The following is a 22,366-nucleotide window of genomic DNA, read 5'->3' on the forward strand; positions in this document are numbered from 1 at the left end:
TTCTAAATCAGTTGATTTGCGTTTACCACTAGACCTACCCGGTAGGTTCCACAATTATACCTAGCACTCCCCATCTCAGCATATTCCTCAACTTCTTACCACTCTAGTCCTAAGTTGTTTCCCCAAGTCGCCCGCCAAGTACTACACAGCAGCACGGCCCCTCTTTGGATAGAGCACCCAGTTCATCTGGTAATATCTCCTTCTACTACTGTTCGCGTCGGTCTCAGGTGGAACCTCCAGAGGTCCTGTTCACTGGATAAAGTTGTTTCTAGATTTAAGCAGAGAACTGACAAACACAAGGTTATACAAAGGATGTTTAGTGTCTGTTGTCTGTCCTCATCATAATTTCTAAGTAGGTTTCTAATAATAGCTGCGTTCAGGCCTGTGATAAAATGAGGGAGACGTTTTCGTGGTGCATGGATGCAAGATATTTTCTTTGCCAGTTTCACAAAATCATTATATTCTGTGGATCCACGTTTAATTTTATAATTTTTTGTCCAGATTCATTAAAAATTATCCCATCTGGGTATTTTGAAGTTAAAACAGCGTTTAAAAAATACTTTTTGTGTAACCAAAATAGTCGAGGGTTAAAAGCTAATCCTTTATTGAAAAATATATTGTCTGGATTTATACCTCTGCGCAACCTTCCACTCATGATGGGTGTTCTCACTTTAGGGTCATGAATCAATATCAATTCAACTCTTTTTGTCTAGCTCTCCTGCTCTTCTCCATCTGAATTTTCGGGTCGGTTCATAGCCAATCCCTTCCAGTTCGAACTAAGGATGCACTAACTTCAGCATGAACTTAACCTGGTCAGACCTACATTTACAGAATTAAAAATGGAGAAGAATGGTTCAAATATGAAGAAAATGGGCAAATTTTAAGAAATAACGATCTGGTCTTGGAAGAAATCTCAGTGGGAGACAAAAACCTCAGGAGAGGGCGTCCTCTCTCGAGAAAGCGGAAGCGTTCTCTTGTCTTCAGTCACTCGGAAGATCGAGACATATTAATCGGAGTGAAGCGGCATAATACTGTTTATGCTCTTAACCAGCTAAAATATTGTTGTTACAATATTTTCCTCCGGAAATTAAAGTGCCATGTGAAAACAGGGTTCTAAATTGAACAACCTTCTATCCACGAAATTATGTTGTGTGTGAAAGTAATTAATTAAAATTTAGGCGAATTTAATTTAACTAGTCGACTGTAATAAACTTCCAGTTTATTTTTTAAAAATATATCATGATGTTAACTTAAATAAATATTTTATCTTAATTGCTTTATTAACTGTTTATTTTCTGAATGTAGTTTTTCTCTTGTTCTACATTACATAAAATGATGCTTAAAGATTCATTGTGTTGATTTTAACTTGAAATAAAAGAATTAACTGTTTGGTAAGATTTTCATTTTATCGTGAATTTTATTAATGTTTTAATTTTTTTTAAATTAAAAAGTTAAAAGATATAATGCTGTTCCTCCCAGAAAAAAAGATTATTTAAAACGATCATCGTAAATGTGTTAACTTTTTACCATTTCATTACTATTACCATACTGATGACAATTACTTTCAATGTATCAGACATTTAAATTTGTAGTAATGACAAACTTCTCGTAATTACCTTTTTCTTTTAGCTGTAACAATGTAAGGTAATTAATATTTAATTTACAAAATAACCTGTTTAAAAATATTAAAACACATTTGAAGCTAATTATATTTTATCTAATTAATAAATTCAGAAATATTGAAATCTGTGAACGTTTGTTTCAGATATGAATAATATATTCTGAAAGAGAGAGAGAGAGAGAGAGAGAGAGAGAGAGAGAGAGAGAGAGAGAGAGAGAGAGAGAGAGAGAGAGAGAGAGAGAGAGAGAGAGAGATAGATGTGGCATAATATGGCATAACTATTTTCAAGCATAATAAGTCCTCTTGCTAGTATTTTGAGAAATTTATTTTAAATTAGAGAAATGAAATTAAAGTGAGGAATGATTAAAGTGATTTTCTGTTGCCGCCTAGCTATCATATAACAGAGAGGCTATCTGAAATTAAATGTTATTGGCCATAAAAGGGACATCTTCATTTTCCGTACTGCAGGACTGGCTGTATGATGAACATCATTACTTTCAAAAAGGCAATGTTGAAAGCAACTGTCTATAATTTTAGATGTTTTACATACCTACACCAACATAATAAAGTCTGGGAGAAATAATTAATGTACTAATTTCTATGGGAAACTATGCATGTACACCATTTTCCACTCCGATGCGGAATGATGTATCATTCTAATTTAGTAAGGAAGTAGTATAATAATTAATCAACTGAACGCTATAATTTTCAGCAGAATTCAAATATAACTAATTAAAATCAAATAACCGGTGGTCTGAAAAAGATAAATCATGATGATAAAATACAGTATGATAATATAATTATTAGATTTATTTTATTTTTTTTTCCAGATACGTTCTAAATTAATCCTTTTAGGATACAGTAACATATTACAGGATATACCAATTTCTATAATGAACACTATACTATCTTAAATTTAATGCCTAATAATTTATTACTTCATAATGATAATTAAAAAAAAAAGTTTAATAAATTTGTTTGTAATTTGTATAATATATTCTACTCACCACTACTGTGCCGTTTAAAACTAAACCGTGAAGGTTTGTTCTGCCTTCCAATTTCCATTTTCTGTTATTCCATGCGATTCCACCTCGTTGATTAATGTGAGTTGAAAATGTTTTACCGTGAGGAAGCGGTGCTGTTTGATAGATATCGTATAATTGAGCTACTGATCGCGGTGCTACATTCGTTGCCAGTATAACTTCACTTTCTAGATTAAGCGTTATACCGTTATTTGATAATACATCGTCAACACTTGTCATATTTTCAGTTACTAATAACCAGTTATAACTCGCATTAAACATCGTTTGGCTGGTTCCCTATTACAAAATAAAAGTATATGTTTCACGTTATTATACAATATTACTTCTTACATTCCATAACATTTTTAATTTTATTTTCAGGAAATAATCGTTAGAAGGAAAAAGAATCACTCAAGTAAAAGCGAAGTATTAATGGAAGATATGTTTAAAATGATGAATTTTTAAATTTTAAAAAAGAGAATGTTTTCCGCACAACCTTTTATTCTAATTAAACAACGATTAAAAGTTATTTTCTTGTAATTCAATCATTATAATTTGTGGTAGCGTCACGGCCTTTTATCCGGAGGTACCGGGTTCGAATCCCAGTCACGCATGACATTTTCTCACACGCTGAAAATCATTAATCTTCAACCTCTGAAGAATGCCTAACGGTGGATCCGGAGGTTAAATAAAAAAAAATAAAAAATAAATCATTACAACTTGAAAAAAAAGCAATATTGACAGATTTGAATTCGATAAATGTGATTAATAGGACTACCAGTTATTTCAGGCAGCCGTTTAATACCAGTTATTTCAGGCAGCCGTTTAATTGGACCATTTTTATATAAACAGAAACATATTGAAATAATTCATATAAAATTACGCTGGTTTAACAGCCCAAAATACCACTTATAAGGCCCATAGTTCGTCATTTCTTTATTTTACTCGTAAAATAACACAATTCTATTAATTATGTAGTCATTTAACCATTGTTTAAAAGCAATAAGAAGGGAGGTAACTTCTTAACCATTAGGAGTTACATTTTTTACGTGCTGGTCTACACAGTACATAATTCTTTCAAGTTGTGTGGAAGTGATGATAAAATAATCAAAAAGATTACTCAAAAACTGAACGAAGTTGAAGACGATGAAGACGAAACCGAAGTCAAACGCGTATCTATTCGTACATTAAATGCAAAAAAAATAAGGCCAGTACTTGTCGTTTTATAGATTTATCGGAGCCTTATACTCAAGAATATGGGTCGCGGCGGCCTGAGCTTCAGCCCGAGGATATGTTGGAAGAAACTTTCCGCATTTTAGGGAGGATCGCCATCCTTCTGTTGATTGGCGGTTTTGTTTGTTTTATGATTCCTCGATGGATGTCTGCGCCACGTTGAGGGTGATTTTGATGTTTCTGCGATGGATATGCAGCAAGATTTCACATCCGCTGTTTTTTCTACCGGGAGACTGTATTGGCTCCTGCCTGGAACGAACAGTTTGTTTGTTTTTGGATGAATGGGATCCCGGTTCGGGCGGTGTTGCCCCTGGTCTTCGGTGATAAACATGGATAAGTGGTGCAAGCTTTACGGTATTCCACCCCGGTGGTTGTTGACAGTGATACTGTTGTGGTTAAGGCGGTTGGAAGTTCTTACGCCGAGTTGCTCAAAACTGTTAAGGATAGTAGCGACGGAAGAAGTGGGAAATGTGCTACCGGTGAAGCAGGGTCCTGCTGAAGATTTGCGTATTCCAGTTGAGGGCGCTGATAAGGCGGTTGCGTTCTTCAGGATAAGGCCAAGGACTTGCATGTCGACATGAAGACGAGGTGTGATCGTAGGTCGGTGATTTACCCGCGGGATATTGAATGTACCACGACTGAGTTAGAGATTACCGAGGCCATACGCCGGGTGGTTGGTGAGACAGCTGAATTTCTAGTGTCTTCAGTTCGTCCGGCTTATGGGGCGACACAGAACGCCACTATTGTGACTACGTACGGTGTTCCGAGGAAGCTGATTAAACACCGGGTTAGGATTGTCTGGGTGAATTGTCGGGCTTCCGTGAGGGATCCTTTAAGTTTTACGAAAATAAATCGGTTGGGGCTCAGAAGAGTCAGGGTAGATACGAATAAATCCTTTTCAATTCTTTTGATGGCACGCTTCTCTTTCTGTAGGATATGATTATAAAGTTTGGATGATGTGCGATGTAAGTGGCTTTCTCAAAATCAGAAAAAACTTTTTATTTATTTATCATTAATCACTAATGAGGCAAGTCTAAGTTAATTAAACATCGGGTATGACACTCAGGAAGGAATAAGCTTTACAACAGTGCAGGAATTTTTCATATTGAAGTAATTCTAAAGATTACCCCAGACAAATAAACTTTGTGTTTTTATAAAAGTATAGGTAGACATTAATTTTTTTTTTAAAACATAATAAATTCTATTAGTATAGAGAGAAAATTGTATTCAAAGTTACACATAATCTATATAATAAATATTTCACGCACGTCAAAGTGCTTATTAAAGTTAAGAAAATATAGGGCGCGTGCGCGCACATAACACACACATTCTGACATATATGTTCAGTGAGGTGGGGTAGACTTTAAAATTGAAGTAGCCTTTACTAAAAACGTATTCTACTGATATTTGCTAGATATTAGTCAAATTGTTTATAGCAAATGTAAATAGTTTGTTCGTTATAAATTCTCTGAATTGACAGATTTTCTTGATAGGAATCAGTGAAGTGTTACATTTTAAATTATGTAAAACAGTGAAGTGTGAATTTTCACGGTTGTGTAACGAATTACATGTGTTTTCTACTGACGCCACTTAATACATCTACTATACGATGAAGCGAAGTATGTATCCCGTACTAGGATCATTTACTTTATATTAAATTGTATCATTAAAAGAGCATATGCACGTATTGATTATGTTTACTAAAATTTGCAGTGAAATGTAAAATCACCTCACGTAAGTTTGAACGTTGAGAGAAGTACGTCTGAAACTAGTTCTTGCATGAGGAAAATTTCTGAAAAAGAAAGTACTGTATCTTTAATATAATTTTAGTGTGTAAGAAAAAATAAACTGGTATTTTTTTTTGACAAATAGTAATAAAATGCTGCTTTTAATGAATTTCACACCATTTTTTACAGTTAATTTATTGCTTCTTTTTCGCTAAAAAGAATTTAGAAATAGTGAGATTGAGTTGGAAGAAATCGTACACGAGATAAAATCGGGAAAGAAACGTAAATATTTTAATTTGTTTTCGTTCCTTTAAGTGTGAATTCAGATAAAAGCTAATGTATCCGAAGAAGATTCAGGTAATTAACGAAATCTACTTGACTTTTGTTAAAATTAAAACTGGTTGACATAACATTAGTAACAAATTTTGAAATCGGTGATATTTGATCCTTACGAGATGGCTTCTGACTTAAATAAATAATATATGTCAGTGACATGTAAATTTGTATTGGTCCGAGCATCAATACACACACTTTGTATATTAATTTACTTTTTTTCTTTTTTTCTTTTTTTTTGTCTTCAGTTATTTGACTGGTTTGATGCAGCTCTCCAAGATTCCCTATCTAGTGCTAGTCGTTTCATTTCAGTATACCCTCTACATCCTACATCCCTAACAATTTGTTTTACATATTCCAAACGTGGCCTGCCTACACAATTTTTTCCTTCTACCTGTCCTTCCAATATTAAAGCGACTATTCCAGGATGCCTTAATATGTGGCCTATAAGTCTGTCTCTTCTTTTAACTATATTTTTCCAAATGCTTCTTCCTTCATCTATTTGCCGCAATATCTCTTCATTTGTCACTTTATCCACCCATCTGATTTTTAACATTCTCCTATAGCACCACATTTCAAAAGCTTCCAACCTTTTCTTCTCAGATACTCCGATTGTCCAAGTTTCACTTCCATATAAAGCGACACTCCAAACATATACTTTCAAAAATCTTTTCCTGACATTTAAATTAATTTTTGATGTAAACAAATTATATTTCTTACTGAAGGCTCGTTTCGCTTGTGCTATTCGGCATTTTATATCGCTCCTGCTTCGTCCATCTTTAGTAATTCTACTTCCCAAATAACAAAATTCTTCTACCTCCATAATCTTTTTTCCTCCTATTTTCACATTCAGTGGTCCATGTTTGTTATTTCTACTACATTTCATTACTTTTGTTTTGTTCTTGTTTATTTTCATGCGATAGTTCTTGCGTAGGACTTCATCTATGCCGTTCATTGTTTCTTCTAAATCCTTTTTATTCTCGGCTAGAATTACTATATCATCAGCAAATCGTAGCATCTTTATCTTTTCACCTTGTACTGTTATTCCGAATCTAAATTGTTCTTTAACATCTTTAACTGCTAGTTCCATGTAAAGATTAAAAAGTAACGGAGATAGGGAACATCCTTGTCGGACTCCCTTTCTTATTACGGCTTCTTTCTTATGTTCTTCAATTATTACTGTTGCTGTTTGGTTCCTGTACATGTTAGCAATTGTTCTTCTATCTCTGTATTTGAACCCTAATTTTTTTAAAATGCTGAACATTTTATTCCAGTCTACGTTATCGAATGCCTTTTCTAGGTCTATAAACGCCAAGTATGTTGGTTTGTTTTTCTTTAATCTTCCTTCTACTATTAATCTGAGGCCTAAAATTGCTTCCCTTGTCCCTATACTTTTCCTGAAACCAAATTGGTCTTCTCCTAACACTTCTTCCACTCTCCTCTCAATTCTTCTGTATAAAATTCTAGTTAAGATTTTTGATGCATGATTAGTTAAACTAATTGTTCTGTATTCTTCACATTTATCTGCCCCTGCTTTCTTTGGTATCACGACTATAACACTTTTTTTGAAGTCTGATGGAAATTCCCCATTTTCATAAATATTACACACCAGTTTGTATAATTTATCAATCGCTTCTCACTATTAATTTACTATGCGAGTCTAAAGCTGTAATGGTACTAAATCCTCATTTAAATCAGCAAAGGAAATTAAGGTTGTAAACAGTGATGCAAAGCATCTCATGAAATTGTGTATTGCATGGGATAACATATCAGTTTCATATATCTGAATATAGTTCAGCAATTCGCTTAAATTATTATCGTAGCTGTTAAATGAGTGAATTTACTCAATCAACAATCTCAGTAAAAATGAGATTCAGAATAATTCATGAGAAAAACCATAATAAATTTATTAGTAACCTTTGTCTTTACTTTTCAAAATTAGATTGTTTAGGAAATAAAACTATTTCCTAAACTATTTTATAGTTTCGTATGATAATATGACCTTTGGAAGGTTAAATGCAAACAAAATGCTCCATAAAACTAAAATAATATTAATATTAAAAGGTTTTGATTGATAGTAAAATAGTTTTAGAAATGTTTTTAATGTTATAGAACTTATCTTCAGCTAGACATTAATTCTTTTATTCAAGATTACTCTTTTACTAGATTTAAAGTAAATATTTAAAAAAAAAAATCTTTACCACAATGTTATAATGCATATAGCGAATAAAATTTACTATCCGCAAGATCTAACAGTTTCTAAATAATATATAAATTGTCGAATAAGAATATTTTTTTAAATTAAAGATGTGGTGTACCTCAAAGTTCCATTTTAGGTTTCCTGCTTTTACCAATTACGTTAATGTTTTATAGTAAAATCTTATTTTAGATGATACCAGGACAATAATTATAGTTAGATCAATGATATTTAGAGGAAATAAGACAGAAACTAAGGAGAATCAAAATCTAAAATTTAATATATAAATTTGAAATTATTTAATTTATGCTAGAAAAAGTTAGCTGAAATATACATGATTCCTTAATTATACCGCTGTGGAAGAATATTATTATTTTTGGGTTTCTCCTTGTGAATAACAAGCTAAGAAGATACTGGAGTGACGTTTTTTTTATTTTGCAAAAGATGTGTATTATAATTAGGTAAGCTAAAAAAAAAAAAAAAATACCTAATTAAGTAAAAAATATCACGATTTGATACCACAAACAGATAAAATAAAACACGATTGATATTAAAATGATAATTAAATTACGGAATAGATGCAGTAAATATATAGATAAAAAAGGATTTTAATTTCCAAAATTTTCAAGAAATGTTTAAATGGCACACAACTGTGTACAAAAACTCAAACAAGAATATATTTGTAAAAAGAATTAATTCATATTTTGGGAAAATACTCATTAATATTTGTAGAATAAATGTTGAATGATTAGTTAGTATAGTACCTAATTATTTTTTGGTAAGAAAATTAGTAAATTAATATGTACAGTATTCGGTTAATTATTTAACTAATACTGCACGATTTGAGGTCAAATAAAATATAAATATACGCACGTATTATTTATTGATCGTCATTAAACATAAATATTTTAAGTGATGAAACTGTTTCTCCGGGATTTATATATCCCTTGCAGCATTTGTAATATCATTTTGCTGTTCAGATCAAATAGCGGTATCAATCCATACAAAGCAATAGATAGACAGAATTACAGCCCTGGGATATATACATCGTGGATATGTAACCCTTTTGTTTAACGATACATCATCGTTTGTGTAAATTGAGTACCGGTCAATGATGGCAGAAAATGTTTTTAACATATGTAAAGGTTTCATGAAAAAAACTTACGTGGCAATGAGGGACAATAAAATGTTTGATTATTTTCAGATATTTTTTCTTCTAAGAGATTAATATTTTTTCTTCTAACTTAATCCGCCTGTCTGAATTTTATATTTAAAACTACTACTTTGTTAACTAGAAAAGCTTTGATATTCTATCAGATAAAAATTTAAGTTTTAAAATGTTGAAATCTTAGTGCTAACATTAAGGGAAAAATGATGCACGAGCCAGGTATCTTCTTCTTTTTCCTGTTTAGCCGGTAACTACCGTTTAGATAATTCTTCAGAGGATGAATGAGGATGATATGTGTGAGTGTAAATGAAGTGTTAGTCTTGTACATTCTCAGTTCGACCATTCCTGAGATGTGTGGTTAATTGAAACCCAACCACCAAAGAACACCGGTATCCAAGATCTAGTATTCAAATCCATGTAAAAATATCTGGCTTTACTAGGACTTGAACGCTGTAACTTTTGACTTCCAAATCAGCTGATTTGGGAAGACGCGTTAACCACTAGACCAACCCGGTGGGTTACGAGCCAGGTATCTAGTAAGCCCTTACGTCACCCCAGGTCCATGCAACCCAATAAGCAGCGTAGTAGCTTTTTGTGATAGTTCCTTTTTATCGTTTCCAAAACGCCCTGATCCATATGGCGGTTACATTAGGGGCAGAAACATCGCCTTAATGCCACCATCTTGAAGCTCCTCTGCATCAGAGTGCGTAGTAGCATTATTTATCAACAAAACAGTTTCTCTAGGTAAATTATTTTCTTTCAAAAACTTCTCTGTTGAAGGAATGAATTCCTTAAAGAACCTTGAAAATTTCACTGCTCGTCCTTGCGCTTTTCTAACTATAGTATTTTACAGGAAGAGCGTTTTTGAAACTGTTTTAAAGGATCTAGGGTTTTGGGGCTTTCCAATCATTACAAGGTCCATTTTGAGGTTTGCCGTAGTCGTAGTGATTGCTGCACGCTAAAATTGTCAGCCTTTCCTTACTACGCTTATAGCCACGGACAGCCGCTTCAGTTCTCGCTGCAAGACTCTTACTAGGTAACATTATATAATTAAAGCCTGACTAATCAAAGTTAAATGTCTGATCACCTGTTAGGCTTTCAGTTTTGCTTAATTCCTGAAAGTTTTTCTTGAATGCATCCATTTGTGCAAAATTAGATGATAATTTTTCATCAAAAATACGTAACTGACGGATACCGAAGCATTTCTCCCATCGGTCGAGCCAACCAACACTTGCTATGAATATAGATCCCTTTCAATGAATTTATTACGAATGCAACGCCTTTTTCTGTAAAATAGGCCCTGAAATAGGCCCACCTTTCTGTTTGAACTGTGTAAACCAAATAAAAAGCTTCATTCACTTTTTCAGTCACATTTTTTCATAGTTTTTCTTTCTTTTAATGAACCCTTCGTAATTCTTGATGCACATCATTTTTCTATTTCTATTCGTTTCCAGCCTCCTACTGTTACACGTCCAACGCCAAAGTTGTCAGCTGCCTTCTGCATTGTCTCAAGTTTTTTCCATCGACAACTTTCTTTCTTTTCGTCGCCATTCTTTCTGTGCTTGCGTAAAGTTTAACTTTTAAACACCAAAAAAATGTTTGTCAAATTAGACATACCACACAGGGTGATGATTTGGGACAGTTCTATTTTCTGATTTTGAATCCTCTTAAAGTAATTCTCACTTAACATTCTCTTTAAATAAATTTAACTTTGAATTCTCTTAAAGCAATTTCTGACTTTAATTCACATAATTTACAATTGCCACTATGAGTTCTCATGATTAACAATCGCTATTTTAACATTTGACTTTAGGTACACATCTTTGAATTTTTGGCGCCCCCAGAACCCCCTTGATAATTTTAATTGACCGCAGCCGATTAAAATCTTATACTGCTAATTCAATTTTCATACTGATACTTAAACAGTCTACAATATTCTGTGTTAATGGTATCAATTAGTTTTAAAATTCAGTCCACCGATCACCAACCAAAACAATTCGATCACTACAGCCGATCTGTAAAACAATTCCTGTATTGTTATTAAATCCGCAAACTTTCACGGTAAAGGTATTGGTAAAATAAATATTTTTAACCAAATCCATCTCTTTTATAAAAAACAAAATTTTTTAGAAAGGGTGGTTGAGAACAGTTTGTGATTCTAGTACTGACGCATCAACTGAACTACTCTTTGGCAGAGACATCACTCTTCACGATCGCACTGTGCGTATAGCAATGGATCTCTATTATCGAACTACGTGACTCTGCCATCAAATTAATTAGTATTAAAATTAATTTTCATTAAATTTTATTTATAACTTCTGTATAATATTTATTTATTATTATTTTTTTTAATTATGAGTGATTTTAAGTACAAGTTCCACTAGAATTTCTTATGGTAACAATATACTAGAAAAAAAAAATTGTTGTGAAACTACTTCCACTAAAATTGAATTGTTGTTATTTGGTATGGCAAAAAAAAAAAGATTGTAGTATTGCTTTAAAATTTGAATCTTTTAAGTCAAACAGAAGAGATTCGACAGTTAGAAGCCATTGAAGATAAATACTACACTTTCTAGTATAAAAAGTAGGATAAAAAGGGTAATTTATCCCATGAGTTGTATTTATGAGTTATACTATGAGCTGTTTAAGTTGTAACATATATTTATGGAAACGTTAAGATGATTGTTCTAAAAAAAAGAAACAAATAGGTTTTTAAGCTTTTATCCCAAGTTATTCTATACGAGCCCAAAAATATATTTCACTATTTGAGACGAGTTTTCTGGTGTTGAAAGTCACACTTTCAAAATTTTCTGATTTAAAGCACATAACATACAGGAAGTTAACAATTTAGGAGGTTTTCTGAGAGCAGTAAATTTACGGGAAATACACACTACTTTTTTGTAATTAATATTGAGTAAAGATTACTAAATACTTAATTTTAGTAGCTGTCTTCTTATTAATAAAAATATCTAGATACTAATTGGATTTCTTTATAAATATCCTTTTTAAATACGTATTTCTTGTTTTATGTTTTAGAGTACCTATTTATGGAAAGAAACAAATGTATTTAGTAGAAATTACAAGACGATCGTAAAAAAACCTTATTTTGTTGATAAATCAATGATAATAAAGACATTTTTGAACGTTATGAATGTGGTATTCTCATCAAAGCACCTCGGAGCTTCGGTAAAAGTACCAACATGGTCATGTTACGTCGGTTTTGTGAAGCGAGTGTTAACAGCAATGAAACTAGAATGACAAAAGAGAAATCGGGCAGTATTAAGATTTTTCAAAGAAGGTAAAATAAAGTTAATGGTAGTGATTTTTTATATATACATAAACAAGTGAAATTTTTATAAAGATGTCAAAATTTTTTAACAATACATTTAGAGAATTTCCGGTGTTATGTGTTAACTTCAAAAAATTGAGTTGAGGAAGTTGGGAGTATTTATTAATTAAAACTAGGGAAACGCTATTATTTGTATTCGGCTTTCACGGATATTTATTAAACAGTGTTATTCTTGACAAATGGGAAAAGAAAAAGATTAAAAAGCTTTTGGATATCGATAAAATTTACACTCTTCATTCAGCTGTTTTAAAAATAAGCGGAGATATTTTAATCCAATTGTTTACACTCATTTTAAAAAAAGGGTGGCTGTCTTATAGACGAATTTGAAAAGCCTGTGCAGGATGCGATTTTTCATGCCAGTGTAGATGTTAAAAAGATTGTAATGTTTATTCAAAATTTCATTAGCAGTTTATTAAAATCTAATGAATTTGTAGAACGACCGGCTGTATAAGACTCTCAGGTGGCCTAATTAATATTCGTCATTTCTCTTTTGACGACCATCACCCATTCAACGAATTAAGGGTTTGCAGAACATAAATTGAAAAATTTAGCAATAAAATTAAAATTCGAAAATAGATTAGGCACGTAAGAAACTGGTTTAATGGATATAAGTTAAGTAATAGTAAATTTAAGGTGAGGTGAGGCCAATGTATGGTCCATTGTCCATTACATAGAGTTACGAAAATTTCAAAATTACTGGACGCAACAGGATTTTTATTTAAGTTTAAAACCGCTTTGTTTAAATAACTGTCTATTTTGTAAAATTAATTCAGCCATTTGAAATAATTTGATGGACGTGTGTAGCACTATGAGAGTGAGCCTAAATAATATGGGTTCTTTTAAAGCAACTAATTAATACCTCAAATATTATAGAATAGATTCTAAAGAAGCAGACTTATATTTCGGTTAAAGGAGATAAATTTAATTCGAGATCTTTCGTTTTTCGATTCATATTCTCAGTCATTAATAGACTTAGGAAAAGAAGAAAGTTCATACAGAGCACAGCAAGATTGATTCAGCACAGACTGAGTGACCAAAACCGTTTTCTTAGAAAAGAGGCTGATTTAGAAGATACAATGAATGATTTGTCACGTTGTGTTATTGGATTTATTCACGTTGAAATTCAAAGTTAGAAATTACTTTAAGAGAAATTAAAGTCAAGATTATTTAAGAGAATTTAAAGTCAAAATTATTTAAAGAGAATGTTAAATGAGAATTATTTAAAGAGAATTCAAAGTCAGAAAATAAAAAATGTTTCAAATCATCACCTTTACTAGTCACGCACAGACACATGCACATGAACAGTAACAGACGATAAACCGATCCGAATACAGTGATAAAATGCACTGCACTGAATGGACTGGACTGACACATGTCCTAGTGTAGTTGGACGAGCCACACGGTAGAGTCGGGAGCAACAAAAGATAGACTCGCTCACAACTTTCGGTTCTTATTGCCGAATGATGCTTTTTTTGACGATGGTAAGTAAGTCGGATAAGCGATTCTGTGTATATATATATATTTTTTTTAATTTACTTGTATTACATGGAAATAAAAATAAATATTATTATTATTATTTTGAAGAGCACTTTGGGATAAAGCAAGAAATAAATAAATTTTGAGTAATAAGAAGATAGTTACATCTCAAGATCTGAAAATCGTATCAGTGTAGAGTAAGATATAAGACATAAAAAAATTACTATTAAACTTATATATATATATATATCTAATCATAAACTCTAATTCGAAACAAGTATCCTAACTATCCAGCTCTAGGTACAGTGAATAAATAAAATAACCTAGAAAAATGGAGCTAAAGAAAAGATTAACTATTGTTTTATATTTAGAATATTTAGTTTTAGGACATGAGGTTGGTAAATGTTGAATGAAAATAATAAAAGAATATTAAAAATGTGGATATAGAGATGCTATACAAAACATCAAACAGATATACATCAAGCAGATATACAAAATAAGGAACGAGGAAATAACATGGAAGAGGATTGATGTACGGTGACAAAACGAAAAAGAAACCGAACAAGGATTAAAAACTGATCGCACAACCAGTGTTGGAAGTTGTTATGAAAGGAAGGGGTGTGAAGGAAGAAGGAGATTATGATGGGCGATTGAAGAAGAGAAGGGTAGTAAAAATAAGCTGACTAATACGGATAAAAATTTCTAGTGATGACAGGAATAACTAATTAAAGAGAAGGGGAGAGAAAGAAAAAAAAGAATTTTAAAAGATAGATGTACACATATTATATATTTGTGTTCTTTTTTTTTACTCTTTAGATAAGAGTAATCTTATTTAAAGTTAATATTACTCGTCAAAGTTTATAAAGCGTAAATACACAGACATCTAATAATATTACCTGGAATATTTGAAGTAGTGTTGGTACTGCTGCTAGTACAACGGAGGGGGTAGTGCATCACGGCAGAATGCAGCAAAGAACCAGTTGCTGGTCCAGCAATCCATCCCCACCCCACGCATCAACTGAATTTTCTGAACTTTGACAAATAATATATTCTATCATCTCCAAAATTATGTTTTAATATAAAAAAAAATAGTATGTTTTTCTTTCATTATCATGATAAAATATGAATATGAAGGTTAATTCTGCTTAATACAGGTTAAAATTAAAAATGTAATAAAATGCATCAATTTTTTTTTCTGAAAACAAAAGCAATCTATGGTACTAACTAAGCTCCCTATTCTTTCTTCTTCAGTTTGTTTACACAAAAAATTTCTTCATTTTTTAAAATTAGTTATAAGTTAATTAAACTAACTTATAATTATACATTTATTTAATTAATTATAATTCTCCTTTTTACGAGTGATAACAGGTGAAAATTGAGTATGTATTGCGAAATAGACGAGGTGGGAATTGTTTTCTTACAGCTGTCTCTTCATCGTTTTCTTTAATTAACCAAAATACGGTATCAAATCGTTATAACAAGCCTGCCGAAATGCAGGCGATATCCAACCCTACAAAAGACTGATCACTACAGGAATTTTTTTCTTTTTTTGTTGCTTGGTGATATCACCACATAAGCTTGAAGCTTGTGTGTAGAATATGGAAATGGAATTTCGTAGCGTGTGAAAATGCCATTCCTGACTGAGATTCGTACCGGAGACCTCCGAATGAAAGACCGAGACGCTATCACTCGCGCCACGAGGCGCGAGTTCACAAGAAAGACTTGGGAATTTTTTTTTATAATGTAAAACAAATTAATGTACCTCCTTTTGTGGTGATACTATATGTTACATGCAGTTCTTTAATTCATAAATAATAAAGATTTAAAGTTAAAACCGCGTCCAACAAAATTGATGAATGAAAAGTTTTCTACGATTTAATTCAATTGACTGTAAAATACATTACGATGAAGTGAAATCACCATCAAAGGATAACTTGCCTCACTCAGTTTGGACATTAGTAGTACACAGTACTAGTACTGTGCTGTTAATTATTTTAAGAGATATATACGTCTGGACAATTTCAGTAATGTATGTGAAAAATTTCAGTTATCGTAAGACAATAATAAAATAATTTAGACTAACTTAGTTTCAATATTAAAAAAAGAAAGACTAAAATTTTACAATTTACCTATTTTGTCTAAGTAGCAGAATTTTTTTAAATTTCATTAATAAATTTACGTTATTTTTCTTAATACAGTAGAAAGTAAATAATTCAATCGATAGAAAAATAATAATTGCGGTAAATAACCTACTTATTGCCTTATATTTAAACAGATATAAAATACTAGTTTACCTCTGAGAGTACAGTATTAACTTTTGGGCAGTCAAGATCGACAACCACCCCTAGATACGTGTGTACTCGAAGATCAGTGACAAGGTTATCAACATCTTCGGGTACTTCTAACACAGCTATTCTTATTCCCATATTCATAATATCCTTCTGTAATTCAATTTTTTCTGAAACAATTAAAATAAATAATAAGTAAAAATAAATATGTATATATATATATATATATATATACACACACACACACAGAGAGAGAGAGAGAGAGAGAGAGAGAGAGAGAGAGAGAGAGAGAGAGAGAGAGAGAGAGAGAGAGAGAGAGGGGGGGGGGAGAGAGAGAGAGCGAGAGAGAGAGATTCAGGAGGAAAAGAAATAATTTGGGAACTATTGCTTGGTTCTTTCTTATGATATTTGGTCTAAGAAATTGAATGAAAGTGGTCCCAGACCTCTACCTAACTTAGATTTTATAAAAATCAGGGTAAACAGGAAAAGGTTTTGTCGGAAAGTAACTTTCTTAGGTTTGTAGTAATACCTTTTTTAATTTAACAATAAACAGATAAAAATTTGTAGTTAACTTTGTAGAGAATTTAATTCTGAGAAAATTGATTTAAATAACGTATATTAAAATTTTTAACACAAATTTGAAAAGTTCTCAGATTTCTTAAAAACTACTACAGATACGGTTCTGGAACCTATTCTATTCGATTTTTCGGGTCAAAAACCATAAATCATTAATTCTGCTCCTCACCTAACGTCCTAAAAATGTCAGTATCACCTCATTTCACCGGGATAGCTGAAATTTGAGCGAAATCTTTCACTAGCCTTAACTCGCAAACTAAGCATTTTAGAACTGATTTATATGAACTTTTTCCATTACTTTACCAGTAGATTAGATTATGAATAGTAGAATAGAATATTTTATGAGTAGAACAGGTTTGGGAGAACTTCTTGGTACACTCTGTATATTTATAGGTATACAAATATCTATAAGGGTTGGCGGTTGGACAGAAAGTTAAAATGTTAACCTAATGGGTAATTCCCTAGGCGACCAAGCAATAAAGGATACCTCATTCTCACTTACAAATCAAGCTAAAAACGATAGTAGTAGTGTTATTCCCATTTCTTCCTTGCGTACAGCTGAAATTAAATGATATTGCTCTATCTTCCTCATCCTCATTCCTACATTTCTTCAACTAGGTACAACGTTTATTTCAATGTAAAACAATAAATCTCAAAATAATTTTCATTTTAAGTGATTACAATTAATAATTAGCTAATTTATAAAATAACCTGGTAAATAATGATTCTTTTTGATTAAATTTAATGTATACTATTCGAAGTTGTTATATTACATAATAAAATGACAGTAAATTCATTGGAAGATCGATTAATAAGTTCCAAATTATTATCTTCTCTTGAGAAGTAATAAAAGAAAACTCGGCTCGCGAATTAGGTTGCTGCCGGGTGTCTCGTGAGTGATTAAGGAAGAAAGTGAACAGTGATTTGTTCACAGCTGTTACATGGCTGAGAGAAATAGAAAAAGAGAGAAAGAAGAAAAACAGTGTATGAATGAAAGAGAAGAGAAAAGACGTCAGATTTATCTGTTTCAATTCAGTTCTTCCCTATTCCGAGGATGAGTTATATCATGTTTTTTTTTTTTTTTAATTACATGTTTATATTCTGCCGTTTATGAAAAGAAATAATTTTGTTTGTTTGCTAATGTTGAAAAAAAAAACTTGGCATCTGTAGCCTATTTCGTAATGAATTAATTTCACAAAATTATTTTTACTTTTATATTGTTGATTTTTCAAAAACGGAGAATATTATAAGCCATAATTAAAATCAATTAACGCATAGTAATTACAAAAAAAAAAAAAACTCTTACGCACAACTGCGCAAGGTTTCTCATTATTTTATTTTGTTTCCTTTGAAAAATTATCAACTCGTTTTAATCTAAATTTTTACAAAGAAAACGAATTAAGAAATAATTAAGAATCAGAAATAAGTAAACAATCAAGAAGCAAATTAAATTAAAACTATACACAAATATAAATAATAATACAAAAATAATTTTAATGAACCGTAACAAGAACAGACCAGCCCGTGACGTCGGTAAACTGGTCGTCGCGCCGATCTCTGTGGCGGAGTGGTAGCGTCTCGGCCTTTATTCGAAGGTCCCGGGTGCGAATTCCGGTTAGGCAAGGCATCTTTTATACGCTACAAATGTCATCTGAGCTAATGACCGTAGTAGTTGAGCACATAATTAAAAAGAAAAGAAACGTTTGCGAATTATTTGTTTGACAGCTGATTTTCGAAGTCGAAGGTTCTGAGGTTCAAATCATAGTTAGTTACTTTTATACGGATTTGAAAACAAAAGGTTGGATACCGATTTAATTTGGTGGTTGGGGTTCAAATAGCTACACGTCTCAGGAACGGTCGGCCTGAATTTGTACAACACTATAGCTCATTTACATGTCATATGTATCATCCTCATCTCATTGGACCGTGGGGGATTGCAACGTACACTTTAGGAATAATAATAAAAGTTAATAATTAATTCCAACGCTTTCACTATTTCGTAGTCAGAAACTCATTGACTTTCAGAGTACAACGCACTACATACGTTCGATTAACCAGTAAACCTATGCCCAACCATCAAGTTTCAACTCACCACTGAGCATGACTGAATAGGCACGTATGAAAGGTACACCATTAGACAGTTAATATAACTCTTAGATAAAACAACTCATATCCAATCATCATGACTCTCAAAGTAGGCAACGCTACCTGAATACGCCGAACAATATTGTTAACGATAGATAACGTAGATAAAGAAACCCCAGAGTTCCAATCTGCAGCATCATAACGCACCACAATGAAATTTTTTCTACTATAAATTTAGCGTAACTCAAGAACAACTCTACCAATCTTCATCAAATTTTCAAATCCACAACTTCAGATACCCTACTACAATACATGTAAAATTCAATGAAATTAATCTGATAGTTTTGTAGAGATTTTCGAGCCACAGAAATTTACACATAAACCTATAAATATATGTATGTATATATATATATATATATATATATATATATATATATATATATATATATATAAGTAAACCACAATTTAAGCAAATGGTATTTTCGTACTCCTCATACCTAAAACCATAAAGAAAATTCATTTCCACCCATCACTCCCATCATGAGATCGAAAGTTATACCGTACTTTTTTCATTAAAAAAAAAAAAAAAATGAAATGAAATGATATGTACAATGAAATGTACATTGCGTGACGTTTAAAAAATGTCCGAATTTTAAAGATACTGTTTCTCTTAATAAGAAATTTAAAATCTATCTGACGAGAGAAGAAAGTGTGAAAAAGAAGGTTCTCAATTTGACAGATACATATACAACGTACAATATATGGAGGATATTTCTTGTACATATTTTCTGATATATATTTTTAATGTAGGTAGTGATAATAATGCCTCTACGTGAAGGGAAAGCTTGTGAGTGGTTATATATCGTAGAAATGGTTTTTTTGCTAATAAAAAATTCCGATCTTGATCGGGATTCAAATCCAGAACCTTCCGGTTTGGACACTACTTCTTCATCACCAGTCGATATAACTTTACTCTTCCTTAAGTAAACCGATTTGGATATCACTCTTTCACAATAAAAAAAAACTACTTCACGTCTTTATTTTTAATTATTTGATCAAATATGGTCCGGTAGATCTGTTTTAAAATTGAAAGGATTTTGCAAGTAACATTAACAGCAAAATATTTTAATGAAAAACTATCAATTAGACCGAAGCGGATGAGAAATTTTTTTTGTCATCGTTGTTTAATACTGGATCGTAATAGGAAAATGATATTAAATTTACATATCATTCTGATATTTAAAGCACTTTCATGCAAAAATTAAAGATATCGTTTAGAAAAATTAAGACAGAAACGTAACATATATTCTCGCATTCCTGAGAGCATTTTCAGAATAGTAAAAGCTCATGTTCATTATTACGCTTACGTGGTTCTTCTCCATCTCTTTTCACCTTCTTCATTTCTTTAAAATAGTTTTACACATATTAAACTGAGAAAAATGTATAAAAGGGATATAAAAATTAAAAAAATAAAACAAAATTTAAAAAATAAATAAAAGTGCCTTAAAAAAATAGAAATTAAAATATAAAAAATAGCCTTTTTTACTTCTTTAAATTTCGAATTTTTTTAATAATAATAATGTCAAAATAAAGCCAATTAGTCAATAGTTTTTAATTTTGCACCAGTCGAATTGTAAAGAAGAAATGGGAAAAGCTGTTTTTAATTTTAAAACTGTTTTTAGATTTTTTTAGTAAACTTAGAAATTTACTCTTTTTTTGACACGTCAATGTTTTGGCTAGTTTTTACCTCTCCAATACTCCTCCATTCTTTCACTGCGCTGCTTCCTTCTTTCTTCTTTTTTCTGTGAAAAATCTTCTAAGTAGAAGATAATATTACTGACAAACAGAATTGTATGCGCTAATCTAAATTAGCGTGCACACCTTCTGTTTCTCTTTGATTTCTAAATTTTTTTTCGTAAGCACCCTTTTGTCTTTTAAATCCGCAACGTTCATATTTGCTACTCAGTTCTTCTTTAACTTGCTTGAGCCATTTAGCATTCGTCTTGTCATCGTTATACTTGCCAAGAATTTTCTTTCGGTTGAATCTATGTTTATCATGTGCCGTAGAATGCCAGTATTTGCTTACGTATAACTTCGGTGATTCTAACTCCCGGTAAAACTCCTCATTCTTTCTTAATTTTCAATCATCGGTAGTTTTTTTGAGCCCTAGGATTTTTCTTAGTATCCGTCATTTAGCAATTTTCAGTTTATTTATTTTCCCTTGATTCAGAACTACGCATTCTGCTGCATATAAAACACCTGGTCGGATTACTGTTATGTAGTGTTTGATCTTGCTCATTCTTGAGATCAGTTTATTTTTATACACGTTCTTTGGAATCTTATTGATCCTGACGCTATTTGCTTCCACATCCATTCCATTTGGATGGATTTTACCCAAGTACCTAAATTTGCTCGTCTTCTTAATTCTTCCGATCTGTCCCTAACAATTTTGGGGCGTTCTTAATATTCGTCATATACTCTGTTTTTTCTATGGAAATTTGTAAGACTTCTTTTTTGGCCATTCCGTGTAAAACAATTATTTGTTGTTCTGTCGTTTCTATATCTTCTGCTTCTGCTAAGAGGACGAGATCATTTGCAAACATAAGAAAATTTACTTTATGAATATTTTTAGTAAATTATTTAATAATTAAAAAAGTTAAAAAAAGTAGAATGTCTAGCTTCTTTCAAATACTATAAGAAATATATCTATTAAGACGAAAGCATATCCTCCAAATCATTTAATTCATATTAGTGATGAAATTAAAATTTAATTATCCATCTTGACTACATAAATTCTACTCGTAAGAGTTATTTTACAGTTCCTAACATAACTATTTGTGGATTTTTTTATAACCCTCGTTATTAAGCAATAATATCAGTTAATTTTTGTAGCTTGGAAATCGAAAAGATACATAAACAAAAAATGTAATCTTGAATAATTAAACATAATCAGACATTTTTGAAGTTGATACGGAATGATTTTATAAACAACAAATGGTAAAAACAAAAATAATTAAAGAAGCCTTCAGAAAATTTATTCCATAAAAATAAAAAAAGTAAATAAATATTAACGCCTGTAAAAAAATAATATTTCAAAAGAACATTAGTTTCTACGATTATTTGTATGTAAAATTGAGTATAAATTAATACATATTCATGTAATTCAATTCTAAATATTCTCTTATAAGTTATTATAGCGCTAATTCATAATATCTTTTATTTACTATTACTGCAGGCAAAAATAGTTGTTTTTTATGTTTAAAACGACAATTTTAATAAAAAATCTCGAAG

General features: G+C 31.4%; 1 protein-coding gene across 1 annotated transcript in view; it reads right to left on the minus strand.

The window, feature by feature from the left end:
- LOC142320998 (ionotropic receptor 75a-like) overlaps positions 1-22,366 on the minus strand; it is a 322,343-nt gene that overhangs the window by 36,157 nt on the left and 263,820 nt on the right. Inside the window, exons 2-3 of the mRNA XM_075358991.1 lie at positions 16,421-16,584; positions 2,629-2,940 (exon numbers count right to left, since the gene is read on the minus strand). Coding sequence (XP_075215106.1) covers positions 2,629-2,940; positions 16,421-16,558 — 450 coding nt within the window. The 5' untranslated portion in view covers positions 16,559-16,584. The remainder of the gene's footprint in view (positions 1-2,628; positions 2,941-16,420; positions 16,585-22,366) is intronic.

This window comes from Lycorma delicatula, chromosome 3, assembly GCF_047948215.1.
Source record: "Lycorma delicatula isolate Av1 chromosome 3, ASM4794821v1, whole genome shotgun sequence".
In the NCBI taxonomy this organism is placed as follows: domain Eukaryota; kingdom Metazoa; phylum Arthropoda; class Insecta; order Hemiptera; family Fulgoridae; genus Lycorma; species Lycorma delicatula.